Below are 22,892 nucleotides of genomic sequence, written 5' to 3' on the forward strand. Positions count from 1 at the left end.
CTCTCCTTATTAATCTTTTTATCATTCTTTGCTGTTTATACTCTGTCTAGTTTTCTGACCTGCCACCCGTCTTTATGCAATTCTTGGCTTTTCTCTTTAAGTTTTATACTATCTTTAACTTCTCTAATGAACCACGACGGTGGATCCTCCTCTTGGAATTTTTCTTTCTCATTGGAATCAGTATCTGTTCTGGGTTTTCTGAAATATCCCTTTCAATATCTGCCACTGCACCTCTATTGACCTGTCCCTTAACCTCATTTGCTGGTTCACTTACACTGAACACAGCTCAGTCCTTGATGTGATTAACAGATAAATCCAATCATTGTGGTTAGTTGTAAACTCGCTGGTGAATCAGCAGTGTGGATGGCCGACTGTATCTCTTCTGAAACTCAGGGCAGTTGAATGGTTTCTCCCCAGTCTGAACTCACTGGTGTGTAGTCAGCTCAGAAGACTGAGTGAATCCATTCCCACACTCAGAGTGGGTGAATGGCCTCCCCCCAGTGTGAGTGCACTGCTGAGTTTCTAGCTCTGACAAGTAACTGAGTCTCTCCTCAGAGTCTCCACATTTCCACTGTCTCCCTAATGTGACTGTGGTTGTGAATGGTGTTGTTTCCTTCCAGGTTCAAAATTCTCCACTGTTTAGGTTACGGTAAATTGTGTGGCTCCATCCAATCCTGATCTGACATTTTCCGTGAGTTTCCTGACCCCCAAATCCTCCCTTTCTCAGACGAACTATATTAACACCTGTAGCAGGGCTGGAGTCACTTTTCAATTCAGCAGAACCAGACCCAAATGGACATGGTTCAGTCTGAATATGATTCACAGCAAAATTCAATCACAATAGTTCCTTGTGAATTCGCTGGTGTTTCAATAGATTTGATGACTGACTGAATCCCTTCCCACACACAGAGCAAGTGAATGGCTTCTCTCCAGTGTGAACTCGCTGGTGAGCCTGCAGCGTGTGTGAGTGAGCAAAGCCCTTCCCACATTGGGAACAAGTGAACATCCTCTCTCCAGTGTGAATCCGTTGGTGTATTGCTAGGTTGGATGATTGACTAAATCCCTTCCCACACTGGGAACAGATGAACGGTTTCTCCCTGGTGTGAACTCGCTGGTGTGTCCACAGATTGCCTGAGTGTGCAAATCCCTTCCCACACTGGGAGCAGATGAAAGGCCTCTCCCCGGTGTGAGTTCGCTGGTGTGCCAGCAGGTGAGATGAGTCAGTGAATCGCTTCCCACATTGGGAGCAAGTTAACGGCCTCTCCCCAGTGTGAACTCGCAGGTGTATCAGGAGATTGGATGAGCGAGCAAAACCCTTCCCACACTGGGAGCAAGTGAATGGCTTTTCCCCAGTGTGAACTTGCTGGTGTAATGTTAGGTTAGATGACTGACTGAATGCCTTCCCACACACAGAACAGGTGAATGGTCTCTCCCCAGTGTGGGTCCTCTGGTGTATATGTAAACTGGATGACTGAGTGAATCCTTTCCCACACTGGGAGCAGATGAACGGCCTCTCCCCAGTGTGAATTCGCTGGTGTGTCAGCAGGTTAGCTGAGAGCGCGAATCTCTTCCCACATTGAGAACAGCTGAATGGCCTCTCCCCATTGTGAACGCAGTGGTGTTTTGTTAACATGGATGATGCTTTGAAGCCCTTCCCACACACAGAGCAGGTGAATGGTCTGTCCTCACTGTGAATTCGCTGGTGTTTTGCTAGGTTTGATGACTGATTGAATCCCTTCCCACACACAGAGCAGGTGAACGGTTTCTCCCCCGTGTGAGTTCGCTTGTGCAAGGCTAGGCTGAATGACCGATTGAATGCCTTCCCGCACACAGAGCAGGTGAATGGCCTCTCCTCAGTGTGAGTCCTCTGGTGAATATGTAAACTGGATGATTGAGTGAATCTTTTCCCACACTGGGAGCAGGTGAATGGCCTCTCCCCAGTGTGACTACGTAGATGAATTTCCAGCAAGGATGGGGATTTGAATCCCTTCTCACAGTCCCCACATTTCCACAACAGTTTCTCTCTGTTGTGACTGCAATTATGTTCCAAAAGGTCAGATGATTGGCTGAAGTCTTGTCCACTCACAGAACACGTGTATAGTTTCTCTCCACTGTGAATGATGCTATTTTCTTCCATGTTCAAAACACATTGATATTCAGATTGCAATAAATTGGCTGGCTCCATAAGGTGCTGATACCAAGCTTGGTTTCAGTTTCCAAACTGCAAAACCTCCTCTTCTAATACCCTGTGAAATTGATTTAAAATAGAAAAAGGAAGTGAGAGTGAACCCACAAAAACACAATGGCAAGTTGTGAAACTGAGCTGAAAGAATCTGGTAATTTGTGGGGACGGCACTGGGAAAAGGTGACTATGAAAACTGCTGGATTGTCAAAAAACCCAATTGATTTCCTTATGTCCTTCAGGGAAGGGAACCTACCATCCAGTCTGGGCACTATGGAAAAAGACAGAGAAATAGGAGAGATCGGGGATGAAGGAGAGGGATTTTATACATCTACAACTCAATGAGAACACTGACAGAATCTCCCAAACCCTCAACTTCCACCATCTCAAAGGATCAAGATAGCAGGTAGATGTGAACATCAACTCCAAGTTCCCCTCCAAATCATGTCTTGACTTGTCTGATTGCCAGTATTAACGAACAGAAATTTCTTTCAATACTGGGAAGACTGAACCCATTGTGTTCAGTCCCCATCACAAACTCCACTTCGTCACCAGCAACTCTATCCTGCTTCCTGGCAACTGTCTGAGGCTGAACTAGGCTGTTCACAACCCTGGTGAAATATTTCACTCTAGGAGGAGCTCCCAGCCACATATCCACATCATCATCAAGACTGCCTATTTCCATCTTCATTCATTGAAACCCTAGTGTGAGGAGGCCATTTGGCCCATCGAGCCTGCACTGACAACAATCCCATCCAAGCCCTATCATCCCCATTTATCCTATGTTTTTACCTTGTTAATCCTGTTGATGCCAAGGGTTAATTTAGCCTGGCCAATCCATCTAACCTGCACATCTTTGGGCTATGGGAGGAAACTGGAGCACCTGGAGAAAACCCACACAGCCACAAGGAGAATGTGCAAACTCCTCATAGTGCCCCGAGGCCGGAATTCCACCTGGGTCCCTGGCACTGTTAGGCAGCTGTGCTAACCACTGTGACACCGGGCCACATGTCAGTGCCATCGCCCGAGTCCACCCAAGTCTCAACTCATCTGGAGACCTCACCCATTGTGACGTCACACATTCAATCATTCATAAGAACATAAGAAATAGGAGCAGGAGTAGGCCATCTAGCCCTTCGAGCCTGCCCCGCCATTCAATAAGATCATGGCTGATCTGTCGTGGCTCAGTTCCACTTTCCCGCCCTCTCCCCATAACCCTTAATCCCCTCTCTTATCAAAAACCCATCAACCCGTGTCTTAAAAATATTTAGCGAGGCAGCCTCCACCACTTCAACGGGCAGAGAATTCCAGAGATTCACCACCCTTTGAGTGAAGAAGTTCCTCCTCAACTCTGTTCTAAACCGCCCCCCCTTTATCTTGAGACTGTGCCCCCTAGTCCTACTGTCTTTTTTGAGCGGGAAGAGTCTCTCCACCTCTATCCTATCCATCCCATTCATCATCTTATACGTCTCAATGAGATCTCCCCTCATTCTTCTAAACTCTAACGAGTACAAGCCTAGTTTATTCAGCCTCTCCTCATAGCTCAACCCCCTCAACTCCGGTATCAGCCTAGTAAACCTCCTCTGCACTCCTTCCAAGGCCAAAATATCTTTGCGCAGGTGCGGCGCCCAAAACTGCACACAGTACTCCAGCTGCGGCCTCACCAATGCCCTATACAGCTGCACGAAGACCTCCCTACTTTTATATTCAATCCCCCTCGCTATGAAGGCCAGCATCCCATTCGCCTTCCTGACCACCTGCTGCACCTGCAAGCTGGGTTTTTGCGACTCATGCACAAGGACCCCGAGGTCCCTCTGCACCGTCGCCTGCTGCAGTTTTTCGCCATGTAAGTAATAGTCCTTCCTACCATTATTCCTACCAAAGTGGACCACCTCACACTTGCCAACATTAAATTCCATTTGCCATTTCCTGGCCCATTCCCCCAGCCTATCTAGATCCTTCTGCAGACTCTCCACACCCTCTGCACAATTTGCCGTTCCCCCAATCTTGGTGTCATCAGCAAATTTTGACTCCCTACACTCGGTTCCCTCCAGATCATCTATATAAATGGTAAAAAGCTGAGGCCCCAGCACCGACCGCTGGGGCACTCCACTAGTCACCATCCGCCAATCCGAATAGCACCCGTTGACCCCCACTCTCTGCCTCCTATTTGACAACCAATCCTCCATCCACGCTAACACCCTACCCCCAACTCCATGTCCCTCGACCTTCTGCAATAACCTCTTGTGAGGTACTTTGTCAAACGCCTTCTGAAAATCCAGAAAGACACATCCACCGGCTCTCCTCTATCCACCGCCCTAGACACATCCTCATAGAATTCCAGTAAATTTGTCAGACACGACTTCCCTTTAATGAAACCGTGCTGCGTCTGCTCTATCAAGCAATTCCCTTCAAGATGCCTTGCAATTTCCTCCTTAATGACAGATTCTAACATTTTACCTACCACAGACGTTAAACTAACCGGCCTATAATTCCCCGCCTTTTGCCTGGCACCCTTCTTAAACAACGGCGTAACATTAGCCGTTTTCCAATCATCCGGCACTTCCCCGGAATCCAGCGACGTCTGGAAAATAACCACCAAGGCATCCACTATCACCTCCGCCATTTCTTTCAGAACCCTCGGATGCATTCCATCCGGTCCTGGGGACTTGTCCACAATCAGCCCCTCCAGTCTGTCGAGCACCGCCTCTCTAGTAACAGTAATGTCATTAAGACCCTCCAGTCCTACCACCTTTCCATCGCTAACACCCGGCAAATTATTCACATCCTCCTCCGTGAAGACAGAAACAAAAAAGTTATTCAATACCTTAGCCATATCCCCATCCCCTACCACTAGGTCACCTTTCTCATCCTCTAAAGGACCAACGTTCACCCTAGCCAGCCTCTTCCTTTTTATATATTTATAAAAACTCTTGCTATCCTTTTTTATATTAAGCGCTAGCCCAGCTTCATAGTTTCTCCTACCCTTCTATATTCCACTGTGACAGCACATTCTCACCCACTTCCATTGTGACGTCACACTCTCACCCATTCCATTGTGACGTCAGGGCTTCACTCTTCATTCACAATCTGCCGGCCTCCCACATTCAGCCTCAATGGCGGCAGTCAGCCCGGGCCCAACACTACCACCTGCGGCTCCATTTGATACAAACGGGGGGGAGGGGACCGGAAAGTTCTTTTCGGGAGTTGAGTTTAAGAAGCCTCTCCACCCACCCGCCATATTTATCGTTCCCCGCACGTCACCCTCTACCTCGTATCGATCTCGCTTCCAAACTAAAACTGTCCATCCATCGCCATTACCCGCAATGCGCATGCTTCAGGTCACGCCCCCCTCTTTCACTCTGATTGGTTGGAGGATCAGCCGCTCCAGCTCGATCCTGAAGGCCCGCCCCTCATTCACTCCGATTGGTTGGAGGACCAGCCCCTTCTTCCGCTCAGTCCTCCAGGCCCACCCCCCTCTTCCTATTGGTCCGGAGCCGCCGTCAATCAGTCCCTGGGCATTGTGATGTGGAGCATGCGCAGTGTCATTGCTGGCCTTGGCGCTGGTTTATCCCGGAGAAGCGGAGTCAGCGTTAGGCGGTGGCTGGGCGGGTCTGGAAACACTTTGTGGATTCGCTTCAGAATCATTGTCAGCTCCCTGATTTGTAGCTGCGGGGCTTCTCCCTCCTGGGAACAGACCCAGGTTAACAGCCCCATCCTGGCTCAGCCACTGGAGGATGGTTCACATCAGAATATGGGGGAGGGGGACAGTAAACAAGAGGTTTCACTTTGGCCTCAAATCAATGAGGACTCTGATCTCTGGGAAGGAAACCCTGGGAGGATTCACAAACACCCACCGGAGGACCCAACACCCCCAATAAGACCCATCGGTTTTATTGTCAGTCTGCAGACAGGAGCTGGAGAACTGAACCCATGATGTGGATGTGCCGGTGTTGGACTGGCGTAAACACAGTAAAAAGTCTGACAACACCAGGTTTTAGTCCAACCGATTTATTTGATAATAGACTCACAAGCTTTCGGGGTTAGTCCCTTCGTCAGGTGAATGGAGAGTTCTGGCCTCAGACAGAGCATATAAAGTATATAAAGTATATGCTCTGTCTGAGGCCAGAACTCTCCATTCACCTGACGAAGGGACTAACCCCGAAAGCTTGTGAGTCTATTATCAAATAAATCGGTTGGACTAAAACCTGGTGTTGTCAGACTTTTTACTGAACTGAACCCAGACAGAGAAGAGGGAGGGAGAAAACTGGGAGTGGAGGAAAGAAATGGTGGAGATGGTGAGATAGATTTGGATTTCAGCCCAGGGAGGGGGGAGAGTTTGTGGGGTGGGGAATTACAGATTTGGGAGAACAGGTGAGGAAAAAATGTTGCAGAGAAACTAGAATTGTTTGTTCGGAATTTCTATCCTGGACTGACGGTGATGAGTTTTCTCAACTTTTTACAGGATATTGGAAGTGGAGGATTGGCAGATGGAAAACGGAAACTGAACATCACGTCTGACAAAGCCATTTGGTTCATCAGGAGCTGAATATCATCGGTCTTTGAATGTGGAAGGAGAAATGTTTGTCTATTCTGTCTGTGGGCAAAGATTTTAAACATAGTGTGACCGGAAAAGCATCAGGACAAACATGCACCCAAGTGAGAATGGTCCAGTGAACTGACTGTGGAAAGAGCTTTAACCAGTTACACAGCCTGAAAAATCATCACACCATTCACAGCAGCGTGAAACTATATACATGTGAGTGTGGGTGAGGCTTCTACTGTTCATCCAACCTGGAGAAACACAAGAGCACCAGCACCATGGAGAAACCGTGGAAATGTGTGGAGTGCAGGAAGGAATTTGGTTTCCCGTCACAACTGGAAGTTCATCGGCGCAGTCACACTGGGGAGAGACCATTCACCTGCTCCGTCTGCGGGAAGGGATTCACCCATTCGTACAACCTTTTAACACACCATCGAGTTCACACTGGGGAGAGGCCGTTCACCTGCCCTGTGTGTGGGAAGAGATTCACTCGTTCATCTCACATTGTGACACACCAACTTGTTCACACTGATGAGAGACTGTTTAGATGTTCTGACTGTGGGAAGAGTTTTAAATGCGAAAAAGATCTGCTGACACACCAACGCATTCACACTGGGGAGAGACCGTTCACCTGCTCTGTGTGTGGGAAAGGATTCATTCAGTCATCCCACCTGCAGACACATCAACTTGTTCACTCTGACAACAAACTTTTTAATTGTTCTGACTGTGAGAAGAGCTTTAAAAACAAAAAGGACCTGCTAACACACCAATATACACACACTGGGGAGAGGCCATTCACCTGCTGTGTGTGTGGGAAGGGATTCAGCCGTCCATCTGCCCTACTGAACCACCAGAGAATTCACACTGGGGAGAGGCCCTTCACCTGCTCAGTCTGTGGGAAGGGATTCATTAATTCATCCAATCTTCTGATACACCAGCAGCTCCATACAGGGGATCGACCGTTCACCTGCTCTGAATGTGGGAAGGGATTCACCCGTTCATACAACCTTCTGACTCACCAGCAGGTTCACAGTGTGGAGAGGCCATTCACTTGCTCCGTGTGTGGGAAGGGATTCACTCGTTCATCCAACCTATTGAATCACCAGCGAGTTCACACTGGGGAGAGGCCGTTCACCTGCTCCGTGTGTGGGAAAGGATTCAGTCAGTCATCCAACCTGCTGACACATCAGAGAGTTCACAGTGGGGAGAAGCCATTTACCTGCTCTGTATGTGGGAAGGGATTTTCTCATTTATCTTATCTTCTGCAACACCAGCGAGTTCACACTGGGGAGAGGCCGTTCTCCTGTACTGTCTGTGGAAAGGGATTTATTCAGTCATCCCACCTGCTAACACACCAGCGAGTTCACAAGAGATTGCAAGGTTTGGATTCTACACGAATTGATGCTGTTAATCATACCCAGGACTGAATTATGTTCACTCTGACTTTTTTCTTCTATTGAGGTTTTATATTCTGAATAAATGTGAAATAGACATTTGATGGAATTATTGTTGTAGATTTTTGTCTTTTCCATTTGAGTGTTCAACATCACCAAGCTGCAGCTCAGAAAGGGCAGTCTGAGGGAGGATCATACAGTAAACAGAACTTCATTCTTGACACAGTCCTTCATGGTCACGCTAAGAGGAACACACAACACTTTGGTCTTTCTCGTCACTTTTCCCTGACAGCGGAGTCCCCATGTGGGTGAATCCTGAGGTATGTAAGAAATGTGTCCCAGTCGCTTTTTTCCAATGTTCACGTGGAACAGAAGCTCCTTTACAACTGTGTTTAGAGTCAGGAAGAACAATGGTGAATGCTGGAAACATGTTGTCAAAGATTGGTGTAAAACTGGGATCTATTCCTGACTGAGAATGAAACGGCAGGTTTAGGTTTCCAGACTAAAAATGCAAAAAAGTCTGAAACGTTTTAATGTGTGTGCGTGTGTGTCAGTCATGGTTTATTGAACAGAAACTGGCTTAAAATAAATTGGTTGAAGTCTGCATTAACGTAGCAGCTGGAGAAGTTCAAAGGATGTCATGATGTGGGTATGCCGGCGTTGGACTGGCGTAAACACAGTAAAAAGTCTGACAACACCAGGTTTTAGTCCAACCTATTTATTTGATAATATACTCACAAGCTTTCGGGGTTAGCCCCTTCGTCAGGTGAATGGAGAGTTCTGGCCTCAGTCAGAGCATATAAAGCACAGACAGTTTAGAGATTACTGATTAGAATGCGAATCCTTCTGCTTTCTTGCATCTCTGTAAAAACTTGATGTCTGTGTCGATATGCGCAATCTTCTTGGAGATCCTCTCAGAACTCTCCATTCACCTGACGAAGGGGCTAACCCCGAAAGCTTGTGAGTATATTATCAAATAAATAGGTTGGACTAAAACCTGGTGTTGTCAGACTTTTTACTGAGTTCAAAGGAGCCAGGTAACTGCTGGGACAATTAGACAACAATTTTGATTCTCAGATGAATAGAGAAAGAGCTGCAGTATGTGTCCAAGAATTCTCAGTTTTGATGATGTGTGCTTCCCACACACTATCGTTTTAAATAAGCATCACTCCTAATAGCCTTTAACCATTATAAACAGAACAGAGAGAAGCTGAGCAGCATCAGAGTCCTGACTGACCATTTAAGAATGAGTGACTTGTTTAGCTGAAGTTTCCTGTTGGTAGTTTTCTGGGTCATCTCCTTATTTTGATCATTGTCAGTGATCCCTAGGTACGTGAACCTGTTCTCTCTTTCAGACATTCACTCACTTAACATCTCTCTCTCAGAAACTCAATATTTAACACCCCTCATCTCTTTCACATTCACTGAACGTTGCTCTTTCTCTCCAGGCATTCACTCACACTTACCTTCCACCTCTCTCACACTCTAACCTCAGTCCTCTCTCACATTCACTCAACCTCTCTCCTCTCAGGTTCTGTCTTTGTCACTTAATGTCTCTCTATCTTTCTTTCAAACACTCTCTCATTTAACCTTCCTATTTCAGATAATGCTTAAACTTAATCATTGTTTTCTCTCTCTCGTTACCTCTCTGAAAAAGCACAAACACTTCATCACTTTGATGTCTGAGAAAACATCCCATTGATGGAGATTCAATCTTCTCTGTTTCTCTCTCCCACTTCCTCCGACAGGCCCTGACTCACTTTAAATCTCTTTTCTAATAACTCTCTTTGGGAAAACTCATTTGTTCTCTAATTCCTCCACATTTCTCCCAGTGATGACCCTCAATCCATCTCCCAATTCAATGACTGTGTTAAAAATCCAAATTATCCCCTTTCTTTATTGTTTAACATAGGAATGGAGGTGAATGTAATGCTGAGACCAGCAGCAATCTGTGTGGTCGTTCTTGATGCTGTCAGAGTGAGTTCACCCTCACAGGCAGGAAGACTGTTCACGATGATAACAGCAAACTGACGTGGGCTGTTTCATTCTCAGGTAACACAACTTCCTGTTTCTCTGCCAGTTCCAAACCACACATCTCACTTCTAAGCAGAAAATAAATCCAGGGACCACAATCTGGTGAGAACATCTGTCAATGCAGCCTCTATCTGTTCACAGGGTCAGGGCAGAATCACACAGGTCACATTGTGGTGACATTTACAAATGAGCCAGTTATTTCTGTTCAGAGTTTCCATTCACAGATATAACCAGCTGTGTCTGTGGATCAATTGCTGAGTTCCCTGTACTCCCCATAGCCAAGAACTGATAGCCTGCTCCCTTATATTCTATATTATTCTCTCTGTATTGCTTGTTTCCGCTGTTTCTCAGCTTTTATCTTTGACCGCCCCATCTTTCTGCTTTTTAAAATCTTTCTCAATTTTTCTCTCAGTCTTTCTGTCTCCCCTTTCCTCTGTATCTTTCTCAGGCTGAGTGTGTTCCTATTTAATCGAGACGTTCAAGATCATGGAGAGTTTCTGATTGATTATAGAAGGAAAGACAGGGAGAAAAGCAAAAAAGCCCAACAGGTCTCGTGGCATCTGTTGCGAGAGGAACAGTTCATATTATAAAATAATAATTTTGAGTTCATATAATTCTTCAGGGCAAGAGAAACATGTGTTATCCATCTTAGATTGGGGAATATGATGGGGAGATTTAATAAAGGTGTTTAAAGTGACAAATGTCAATGGAAAGAAACTATGTCCAAGGAGCAGGAGGGTCTGTCAATGGAGAGAATCAATTTCCCAGGTGCAGGAGGCTCTGTAAGCAGAGGACACAGAGATTTGATATAATTGTCAACAGAATTGAAGGGGGTGAAAAGGAGAATTTTTTTTACACAATAAATTGAAATGATCTGGAGTGCACAAACTGACTGGTTGCTAGAAGCAGGTTTAATAGTAATTTTCAAAGGGAATTGGATAAATACTGACAGAGTTATGGTGAATGGGATTAATTAGATACTTCATTCATCTTTATGACAGTCTGAATGTTTCTCCCCTAAGGTTTTAATATTTGATCTTTTCAGTCACCATGTGTCTCAAGCAGAAGATTTAAACATTGGGTTTGATGAGCTGTCAGATCTGTTTCCTATGTATCTTTGTAACTTGAGAACTGCAGATAACCATGAAAAGGATCTGATTATTTTCAATTCCTCTAACAGATACACTTAAGATATCAGAAATCTCAGGAGATCCTCATTTCCTCATTATTCTCTTCTCAAATATAACAGCTGTCAGTCAGGCCAAGTCAGTCACATGTGTCTCTGTTACGATGTTTCCACTTCTATTTTATCACTCACCTCCCAGTGACACTCACCATAACACAGACACCTTAAAATATCATTGCTCCCTTACATCTTGTCCTCCTATTATAATCGAATGTTTGTTGGGCCTCTTGTCTCCCTTAAGGTCAGATTACCTGCAGTTCAAGTGACCTCAGGGACACAAACCGACCTTTGTGATTATTATTATACCAGACTCCAGTCAGCCCCAGGAGCTGCAGTTGTAAAATACAGTAAGAAGTCTCACCACACCAGGTTTAAGTTCAACCAGCTTATTTGATAGTAAAGCTTGTGGGATTACTATCAAATAAACTGGTTGAACTTAAACCTAGTGTTGTGAGACTTCTTACTATGTTTACCCCAGTCCAACGCCAGCATCTCTAAGTCATGACTACCATCGACGTTGTAAAATACAGCAGAATTGGAATAACAGACAGGTTATTGTTTGATACTGACAGTGGCAGAGTCACACACACTGGAATTTAAATACATTATATCTATAGACCATGACTCACTCAAATCAAAATGAAACCTAAACTTTGGTTTTGGTGCACTGGATACTGACTGGATTATCATTACATTGGATCTAATGCTGTGTTTACTAACATACTGCAATGTGACTCTTATTATGTGAACAAACACTGTTTATGTTACACTCAGAGTCAGTCAGTGTTTTGCTGGGTTTTCTCTGTGCTCCATCTCCACTCTGATTGGACTGGACCCTGTGTGTGTGTCATTGTTACACTGAGACTCTTATTATTGGACAAGCAGCAAGTCATCGTCACAATGCCCGGCTGATTGACGGTGGCCTAGACCAATGGGAAGAGGGGATAGTGCTGGAGGACCGACCGGGAGCGCTCGGTCCTCCAACCAATAGGAGCGAAAGGGGGGGCGGGCCCAGCTTTGATTGGAGCATGCGCAGTATGAGTAATGGCGGTGGAAAGCAGGTTTTGTTTTGGGCTGGGAAATCTGTTAGAGGTGATTGGCGGTACGGAGAGAGCAATGGATCGCCCAGGTGGGTGAAAACGCTCCGTAAGCATGTTGTGTAAGCAGCAAACCGCGGAAGAGAACTTCCGGGACCTAGTTTGTTCCGAGCAGGGCCGCAGCTCCTCAGGTTCGCTCCGGGGTAACGTTCGCCATCTTTATTGGGGGCAATATGCAACGGTGCGCACGCGAGGTCGCCATGTTTGTAGGGGGTAATGATGTCATTGAGTGGGAGGAGCTTGTTCCCCATTGTTCAGAATGGAGACAACTTGTCCATCAAACTGCATCAACCCTCTGAGTCCCAATGTCTCATTGATGAGGCAGAGCGGTGACAGAGAAGGAAAAATAAAGGGAAATAAAAACAGAAAATGCTGGAAAATCTCAGCAGATCTGACAGCATCTGTGGAGAGAGAATAGAACGCTCTCTCCACTCACATTGTCTGTACCTTTAAGACTTAATTACCTGTAAAAATTGGTATTCCAATCATTATTTTGTGAATTGAGTTTGTGTCTTTCTATGCCTTGTTTGTGAACAGAACTCCCACTCACCTGACGAAGAAGCATCGCTCCGAAAGCTAGTGGATTTTGCTATCAAATAAACCCATTGGACTTTAATCTGGTGCAGTGAGACTTCTTACTGGGTTTACCCCAGTCCAACACCGCCATCTCCACGTCAGAGAGAATAGAACCAACGTTTCAAGACTGGATGACCCTTAAAGCTTGTACATGTGTACAAAGAGCATGTAAACTTCAACACCTCCATGTACCTTTGTACACCTCTATCAATATACTTTGCTCCAAGGAAAACAACCCCGATTTATCTTAAAAGAAAGACACTGCAACAAGGTAAAAGTGAAGGTAAGAGTTTTATAAATTTTCTTAAATAATTGGTACTCGAAATGTCAGTCAGTGGGGTTAAGTGCTGCACTTGTGAGATGTGGGAGATCTGTGATGCTTCCAGCATTATAGATGACTACGTCTACAGGAAGTGCACCCAATTGCAGCTCCTTACAGACCGCATGGATAGGTTGGAGCAGCAGTTGGATGCATTTCGGAGCATGAAGGTGGTGGAAAGTGTCACAGTTAGGAGCTTTAGAGACATGGTCACACTCAAGGCGCAGGCAGATAAATGCGTGACTGCTAGAAGGGGCAGGCAGTCAGTACAGGAATCCCCTGTGGTCATCTCCTTCTCTAACAAATATACCGTTTGGATACTATTGGGAGGGGGTATAGCTTATCAGGGGATAAATAGAGCAGCCAGAGACCTGGCACCACGGCTGGCTTTGTTGTTAAGCAGGGAGGTACAAAGACCACTAGAACAATAATTACAAGGAGCTCTATACTTAGGGGTGCAGATAGGTGCTTCTGTGGATATGAAAGAGACTCCAGGACATTGTGTTGTCTCCCTGATGTCAGGGTCCAGGAAGTCTCTAAAAGGGCAGAAAGCATTCTGAAACGAGAGGGTGAACAGCCAGTGGTCACGGTACATATTGGTACAAAGGTAGGACGAGGCCCTACAACAGCAGTTAAGGGAGTTAGGTGGAAAGTTAAAAAGCAAGACCTCTTCGGTTGTAATCACAGGATTGCTCCCTGTGCCACCTATCCACTGTCATCCCTTTAAGTAACTCTCCCCAGTCAATCAAGGCCAACTCACGCCATTCGTCAGCCCATTGGCCCAATTGATCAAGATCTCATTGCAATCCTAGATAACCTTCTTCACTGTCCACTATGTCAGCAATCTTGGTGTCATCTGCAAACTTACTAACCATGCCTCCTATATTCTCATCCAAATAATTAATATAAATGACAAATAACAGTGGACCCAACACTGATCCCTGAGGCACACTGCTGGTCACAGAGTTCCAATCTGAGAAACAACATCCACTCTCTGGCTTCTGTCATCAAGCCAATTTTGTATCCATTTAGCTACCTTATCGTGGATCCAGTAAGATTTAACCTTGTGCAACAACCTCCCATGCGGTACCTTGTCAAATGCCTTGCTAAAGTCCTTTTAATCTGTACAGATGCTGCCAGATCTGCTGAGATTTTCCAGAATTTTCTCTTTTGGCTTGCTAAAGTCCAGATTGACAACATCAACTGCATTCCCCTCATCAACTTTCTTGGTTACCCCTTCAAAAAACTCAATCAAATCTGTGAGACACTCACAAAGCCATGCTGACTGTCCCTAATCAGTCCCTGTGTTTTTAAATGCCTGTGGATCCTGTCTCAAAATATCTTCTAACAGCTTACCCACTACAGATGAAAGGATCACCGGCCTGTAGTTCCCAGGCTTTTCCCTGCAGCCATTTTTAAACAAAGGCACAACATTTGCCACCCTCCAATCTTCAGGCACCTCGTCTATGATTATCGATGATCCAAATATCATTGCGAGGGGACCCACAATTTCCTCCCTAGCCTCCCACAATGTCCTGGGATACTCTTCATCACGTCCAGGGGATTTATGTATCTTGATGTGCTTTAAGCCATCCAGCACCTCCTTCTTTGTTATATGTACACTCCTCAAGACATCACTATTTATTTCCTCAAGTTCCCTCACATCCATGCACAGTGTCAGCTATTTCTGTGGTGTAGTGGTTATCATGTTCGCTTCCCACACAGTAAGTCCTCAGTTCAAAACCGAGTTTAAAAAAAATTCTTCTTGTAATTATAGGCCAGTTAGTCTTACTTCAGTGGTCGGTAAGTTAATGGAAAAGTTCCTGAGGGATAGCATTTATGACCATTTGGAAAGATGCAGCTTAATCTGGGATGGTCAGTTCGGATTTGTGAGGGGCAAGTCTTGCCTCACAAATTTGATTGAATACTTTGAGTAGGTAACTAAGTGTGAGGACAAAGATAGAGCATTTGATGTCGTATACATGGATTTTAGTAAGGCATTTGATAAGGTTCCCCATGGTAGGCTCATGAAGAAAATAGGGAGGTGTGGGATAGAAGGAAATTTGCTGGTTTGATAAGTAACTGGCTGTCTCATGGAAGACAGAGGGTGGTGGTGGAGGGAAAATTTTCAGACTGGAGGCCAGTTACCAGCTGTGTACCACAGGGAACAGTGCTGGGTCCTCTGCTATTTGTGACTTTTATCAATGAGTTGGAAGAGGGGGCTGAAGTGGGGGTTAGTAAATTTGCCGATGATACCATGATTGGTGGAGTAGTGGGTGAGGTGGAGGGCTCTTATAGGCTGCAAAGAGACATTGATAGGATGCAGAGCTGGGCTGAGGTGCAAAGTGATTAATTTTAGTAGGACAAACTTGAATGTGGATTACAGAGTCAACAGCAGGGTTCTGAGGAATATAGAGGAACAAAGAGATCTTGGGGTTCATATCCACAGATCTCTGAAGGTTGCCACTCAAGTGGATAGAGCTGTGAAGAAGGCCTATAGTGTGTTAGTGTTTATTAACAGGGGGTTTGAGTTTAAGAGCAGTGGGGTTATGCTGCAACTATACAGGACCTTGGTAAGACCACATTTGGAACATTGTGTTCAATTCTGGTCACCTCACTATAAGAAGGATGTGGAAACATTGGAGAGAGTGCAGAGGAGATTTACCAGGAAGCTGCCTGCTTTGGAGGGCGGGTCTTATGAGAAAAGGTTGAGGGAGCTGCAGCTTTTCTCTTTAAAGCGGAGGAGGATGAGAGGCGACTTAATAGGAGTTTATAAGATCCTGTAAGAGGACTTTACAGAAATAATCAGTGTCAGTACAGCATAGAAATTCAGAACAGGTAATTGTAATTTCTATGGAACATTCTTTCCCCTCTCATTCCCCAAAAGCTGTAAATCTCTATCCCACACACTCTCCCTTCATTCTCACTCTGCTGTATCTAATATTCACCCTCCCAATTCTCCTGAAGGTGCTGATTGAGGCTGATTGACAGATCCACGCTTCCTGTTCTGGAGGCACATAGCTGAAAATCTCCATACAGGCTGTCATACAGATATACATCTATATGACTGGACTACAAATGTGTGGAATATATAGACTGGATCCACCTCCTTTCCCTTCAGTTGCTGCAAGTCCCCAATTTTCCCCAGAATGAGAAAAGAAATGGAAAGTGGAAAACATTGATTTCCTCCCAGATGTTCCCCCCCAGATGGGTTGCATGGTAGCACAGTGGTTAGCACTGCTGCTTCACAGCTCCAGGGATCTGGGTTTGATTCCCGGCTTGGGTCACTGTCCGTGTGGAGTTTGCACAGTCTCCTTGTGTCTGCGTGGGTTTCCTTCGGGTGCTCCTGTTTCCTCCCACAGTCCAAAGATGTGCAGGTTAGGTTGATTGGTCATGCTAACAATTGCCCCTTCGAGTCCTGAGATGCATAGGTTAGAGGGATTAATGGGTAAATATGTAGGGATGAAGGGGTAGGGCCTGGGTGGGATTGTGGTGAGTGCAGACTCGATGGGCTGAAGGGCCTCTTTCTGCACTAAAGGGATTCTATGATCGTTTGTTGCACAGAGGAAGCTTTACCCTGAAGCTCATTGGCTAACATCCGCATTGTGATGTCACATTGGAGCCCGAATTAAATCAGCCAATAGGAATCACTGCCCCGCGGTGATGTCTCCGGATTCCAGTGCGCAGGCGCGCGGACCCGGGAGCCCCGCCCCCACCCACTGCTCCCCTCCCCCTCCCGGGAGCCCCGCCCCCACCCACTGCTCCCCTCCCCCTCCCGGGAGCCCCGCCCCCACCCACTGCTCCCCTCCCCCTCCTGGGAGCCCCGCCCCCACCCACTGCTCCCCTCCCCCTCCCGGGAGCCCCGCCCCCACCCACTGCTCCCCTCCCCCTCCCGGGAGCCCCGCCCCCACCCGCTGCTCCCCTCCCCCTCCTGGGAGCCCCGCCCCCACCCACTGCTCCCCTCCCCCTCCTGGGAGCCCCGCCCCCACCCACTGCTCCCCTCCCCCTCCCGGGAGCCCCGCCCCCACCCACTGCACCCCTCCCCCTCCCGGGAGCCCCGCCCCCACCCACTGCACCCCTCCCCCTCCCGGGAGCCCCGCCCCCACCCACTGCACCCCTCCCCCTCCCGGGAGCCCCGCCCCCACTCACTGCTCCCCTTCTCCTCCTTGAGCCAAGGTTTCCAGACAAGCGGCTGGCGGCTCTGGCCAGAGCGAGAAGCCGCTCAGTGATCTCCCCCTCCCCCCCGGCCCAGGAGTGCGCATGTCCAAGGGAGAGGGGAACCTGTGCATGTGCAGGGCTGTGTCCACCTCTTCCGTGACCAGCAAGCTTAGATGGGAGAGTTGGAGGACTGGAAGAACTCTGGTCCTCCAGCCAATCACGGGCTTTGTGTGAGTGAAGATTGAGCTTCAGAAAATCTAAAACTTGCTGCTGTCTCCAACATTTGTGAGTAAAACACTTTCCTTCCCCCACCCCCTTTCCATTTCTTATTATTTCTAGCTCTGTAATATATTACTGTAGCCATTTTATATATTTCCAGTCATAAACTCATTGCAGCACAGGAGTCTATTGGGCAACTCGAGTCATGGAATCCCTACAGTGCAGAAGGAGGCCTTTCGGCCCATCAAGTCTGCACTGACTCTCCAACAGAGCATTCTTCAGAGACTCTCTCCCTGCAGTATGACAGATTTATCCTGCTAATCCCCCAACCCACACATCCTGGGACACTAAGTGGCAATTGAGTAGGGCTAATCAACCTAACCTGTACATCTTATGGACAGTAAGAAGTCTCACAATACCAGGTTAAAGTCCAACAGGTTTATTTGATAGCATGAGCTTTCGGAGCACTGCTCCTTCAGGGGAGTGGCCACTCACCTGATGAACCTGGTGCTGTGTGCCCACCACTGTCCACCTTCGACATCTCCACATCACCTTATAGACTGCAGATTGATTCTCTGCAGAACGAACCAATCAGTCCTTTTCTTTCTCTCTATCAACATTCCTCTGCAAGTTTTATTTCCTTCAAGTGCCCACCCAATTTCATTTTGAAATGATTGAACATCTTCTGTTCCACCATCCTCATAGGCAGCGAGTTCTAGATATGTGCTCTCCCTATCTGGATATAAATCTTCCTCAAATCCCCGTTCTACCACGTCTCAGTTAATAATTACACTTTTATCCATTATTATAGACATCTATCTGGCAGCCTGCGTGGAGATTTTCAGCTCTCTGTATCCAGGACAGGAAGCAGTGAGCATGGATCTGTCAATCAGACTCAATCAGCACCTTCAGGAGAATTGGGAGGGTGAATATTAGATACAGCAGAGTGAGAATGGAGGGAGAGTGTGTGGGATGGAGATTCACAGCTTTTAGGGAATGAGAGGGGAAAGAATGCTGCATAGAAACTAGAATTGTCTGTTCTGAATTTCTATGACACAGATGACTTTTGTAAATTTGTTTTATAGGGGAACAGAAGGTGAGGATTTATATACAGAAATCTCAAACCAAACATCACATCAAGATCTGACAGAGTCACTCAATTCATCGGGACCTCAATGTCATCGACCTTTGGATCTAGAAGGAGAAATGTTTCTCTGTTCTGTCTGCTTAAGGAGATTTTAAGCAACAGTGTGACTAGAAAAGCAGCGAGATGCACACACACAGCTGAGTCAGAGTGTTCCAGTGCACTGAGTATGGAAAGAGTTTCAACCGCACAGTCTGAAAATACATCTCAGTGTTCACAGCGGGGAGAGACTGTACCCGTTATCTGTGTGAGATTTAACTGATTGTTTAACCTGGAGAGTCACACCCACACCATGGAGAAACCGTGGAAATGTGAGGACTGTGGGAGAGGATTCAGTTTTCCATCTCAGCTGGAAATTCATCGGCGCAGTCACTCTGGGGAGAGGCCGTTCACCTGCTCTGTGTGTGGGAAGGGATACACTCAGATAATTGATTTACAGAGACACCAGCGAGTTCACACTGGGGGGAGGCCTTTCACCTGCTCTGAGTGTGGGAAAGGATTCACTCGGTTATCCAGTCTGCAGAGACACCATCGATTTCACACTGGAGAGAGACCTTTCATCTGCTCTGTGTGTGGGAAGGGATTCACTCAGTTAATTGATTTGCAGAGCCATCAGCGAGTTCACACTGGGGAGAGGCCATTCACCTGCACTGAGTGTGGGAAAGGATTCAGTGTGGCATCAGGCCTGCGGAGACACCAGTTAATTCACACTGGGGAGAGGCCGTTCACTTGCTCTGTGTGTGGGAAGGGTTTCAGTCAGTTGCCCTACTTGCAGAGGCACAATGTCACTCACACCCAGGAGAGACCCTTTAAATGCTCTGACTGTGGGAGGGATTTCAAAAGCTCTCAGCTAATGATGTCCCACCAGCGCATTCACACTGAGGAGAGACCGTTCAGCTGCTCTCACTGCACAAAGAGATTCAGATCATCATCTGCCCTGCGGACACACCAGCGAGTTCACACTGGGGAGAGACCGTTCACCTGCACCGTGTGTGGGACGGGATTCACTCAGTCGTCCCGACTGCAGAAACACCAGCGAGTTCACACTGGGGAGAGACCGTTCACCTGCACTGTGTGTGGGACGGGATTCACTCAGTCATCCCGACTGCAGAAACACCAGCGAGTTCACAAGTCGTAGTCATAGTTTCAGCCCATTGAGTCTGCACTGACAACACCATACTAAATTTACACTAATCCATTTTCCAGCACTTGGCTGATGAATGTTTTGACAGTTCAAACTCTAAGTGCTTGTCAATGTGCTTTTTAAAGATTGTGAGGTTTCCTGCCTCTACTACCCTCCCAGACAGTGAATTCCAGATTCCCACCACCTTCTGGGTGAAAACATTTTTCCTCACATCCCCCAAAACCTAAGCAATAGGGGAAGGATGTCAGCAATAGGGGGAGGAAGTGTCCGGATTCTGTGGACAAATTAAATCCCATTGTGTCAGAGGATAAAATGAAATTTGCTGAAGTAAATGACAAACGTAATTAATGATTTTTTTATATGGAAAATGATTGGTTCACACCTAATGAAAGGCAGGAGAATTTGACATGAAGAATGTATAATTGATCTATCCTAAGCATTTACGTCAGTGTTATTGCAGAGATCAGAACGCTTCTCTTAGAGTTATTACACTGTCCAATAATGTTTCCCTTCGATCGTTGGTCAAATAAAAGATGTCTTTAAACTGGGACACTGGCTTTCGTGAGTCTTTGTATTGTCTGAAGGTTTTGGTAATACCTGGTCTCCAGTGGTAAAGTACCCAGTGTGTTGGGGGCAATGAACTCAGAAGAATCATTCAACACTCAAGGATTCAATCAACAAACAGTTTATTGAGTTACCATTACCACCTGTTAGATTTTTGTTCTTTATCTGGGGTTGAAGTGACAATAAGAGAATCTTCAGTTATTCCAAATTCCTCCAGGCTACATTTAAAATTTCCAGATTTAACTGGTTCGAATAAATCCACAATTATAAACTAAAATAGACATGAGTTTCTGAGCGATTTAAAAATAAATCAACTGACTGCTGAAAGGGTTAACTTTTCTACAGAGCCTAAAGGTTCTGTAGAGCCTTTTGTACAGAGCCTAAAGCAAGTGAGAAAAAAAAACTTGGCACTCAATTAAGGTATTTTACATAATTTAAAAAAAACTTTTCTAACAACAAAACAAACTCAATTTTAAACTTCATTATTCATTTTTTTGTTACATTCTTCAACCTAATCATTGTAATTTGATCAGTTATTGTTAGGGATGGGTAACTTTTGTGCTTTATAAACTGATTCACTCATTGTGTAAATTCTACATGGGCTCGGAGAATCAGAAGCCAGACTTCTTCATTCTTATCCTTATTTTCCTCTCCCACCACTCCCTCTGTTTTGGGGGAGGGTCGTGGGGATTCCAAATCTCATTTTATCATAAAAGTGAAATACTGCGGATGCTGGAATCTGAAACAAAAACACAAAATGCTGGAAAATCTCAGCAGGTCTGACAGCATCTGTGGAGAGAGAATAGAATCAAAGTCTCAAATCTGAGCCATCGAAATGGCTCTATTTTATTGATAGATTTTGTGTTCTTACTTTCCAAATGGCAGGTAAGTGACCTGTCTGGTACCCAATTGAGCTCTGATTTTTCACTGGCCATGATGGAGTAAGATAATAACCATTAGAATCTACTCTCAGAGGGTCCGCTTTTCAGTCCTGTGCTACTTGGAGTATACCATCACTTCACTAACTATCAGGTCACAAATCAGTCAGTTTTTAATCACAAATTTAGGATAAATTAATTTAAACAATGCCTGAGAATGCTTCTTAATTTCTTATCCAACTACCTACCACTGTTTGTTAATTGGTCAGACCCCCCTTTTTACAGATTCGGGTATCTCAACCGCTGAACACCAGCCGGTCCTGGGATAAGTTTAATTCCAACTCATTCCCAGTAAATATTCCCACCAGGTCCTCCCTGGGGGTCCTGCTAAGCAGCTTTAATGGTCTGTAATTACAGAAACTGAGCTGTCACAGGAATGTGGTCAAGACAGTCCAGTCCCATAATGCCTCACATTCAATCTACACTCCTTCCATTATAACAGAATATGTGTCTGTATGTAGCTGCCTCGGCCATGGTCAACCCCAACACTGCCTTCCTGAACTGCTACAATGCCTGTAAATACACCCACAGTGCTGTTAGGGAGTGATTTCCAGCTACACGTTCCAGACTTTCACTAACTGTAGGTGGTTAACAGATTGATATATTCCATTCAACCACACCCAAGCTGAGTTATCCCAATTTCATTATTGTCCAGAATAATATATTCACAATATCTTTACAACAGAAATTCAACATTCCCATTTGATTTCAGGTACTAACATATTCTGTTAGTTTGTTCTTTATTGTCGATGTCAGGCTGGGGTTGTTCCCCTTGGAGCAAAGGAGGTTGAGGGGAGATTTGAACGAGGTGGACAAGATTCTGACAGGTTTAGATAAGGTGGACAAAGAAAAGCTGTTCCCATTCGCTGATGGGACAAGGATGAGGGGGACTCTGATTTAAGGTTTTGGGTCAGAGATGTAGGGGGAGGAATGTGAGGAAGAATATTTTGATGCAGCGAATGGTAATGACCTGGAACTCACTGCCTACGAGGGTGGAGGAAATGGAGACACTAAACAATTGCAAAGGAAACTGGATGCGCATTTTCGGGGGGGAGGTTTCAAACAGAAATATTGACTAAATATCTCTAAAGTTCCTAACACCCTGTCACTCTGTGATCCTTGTGAAATTTAAAACCAGGTATTCGCAACAAGACTCAAAGAGCATCAGCCCACTGGAGGCAAAGTCGTGAGACTGGCCAGTCCAGCAGAAAGAAACCCTCTGACCCTCCCCATTGACTAACTGTGAGAATGAACAAAATGCCGTCCTGGACGTAATTGAGAGCAGAAACAATAACAGCCGAATCCAATCTCTGTGAACTTGTTGGTGCCTCAGCAGCTGTGATAAAACTCTGAACCCTTTTTATACACTGAGCAGGTTTCTCCCCAGTGTAACC

General features: G+C 45.9%; 2 protein-coding genes across 3 annotated transcripts; one reads left to right on the forward strand and one right to left on the reverse strand.

Moving 5' to 3' along the window:
- Window positions 1-424: 424 nt before the first annotated feature.
- LOC145362495 (uncharacterized) lies at window positions 425-5,496 on the reverse strand. Of its 2 annotated transcripts, none has more exons than XM_080218516.1 (2): window positions 5,454-5,496; window positions 425-2,246 (listed from the first exon to the last, which is right to left on the reverse strand). In XM_080218516.1, the coding sequence occupies exon 2, from the start codon at window positions 2,183-2,185 to the stop codon at window positions 836-838; it is 1,350 nt and encodes a 449-aa protein (XP_080074642.1). In that variant the 5' UTR covers window positions 2,186-2,246; window positions 5,454-5,496; the 3' UTR covers window positions 425-835. The 2 variants fall into 2 exon arrangements, with proteins under 2 accessions (XP_080074642.1, XP_080074641.1); XM_080218515.1 differs by lacking the exon at window positions 5,454-5,496 and adding an exon at window positions 5,231-5,315.
- A 923-nt stretch (window positions 5,497-6,419) lies between these two features.
- Window positions 6,420-19,990, forward strand: LOC145362450 (uncharacterized). Its single transcript, XM_080218470.1, has 3 exons — window positions 6,420-6,556; window positions 6,648-8,086; window positions 19,130-19,990. Exons 2-3 carry the CDS (start codon window positions 7,004-7,006, stop codon window positions 19,988-19,990), a joined length of 1,944 nt encoding a protein of 647 aa, XP_080074596.1. The 5' UTR covers window positions 6,420-6,556; window positions 6,648-7,003.
- Window positions 19,991-22,892: the final 2,902 nt, after the last annotated feature.

This window comes from Carcharhinus amblyrhynchos, unplaced genomic scaffold (assembly GCF_965287045.1).
Source record: "Carcharhinus amblyrhynchos unplaced genomic scaffold, sCarAmb.v2.hapA scaffold_38, whole genome shotgun sequence".
Taxonomy (NCBI): domain Eukaryota; kingdom Metazoa; phylum Chordata; class Chondrichthyes; order Carcharhiniformes; family Carcharhinidae; genus Carcharhinus; species Carcharhinus amblyrhynchos.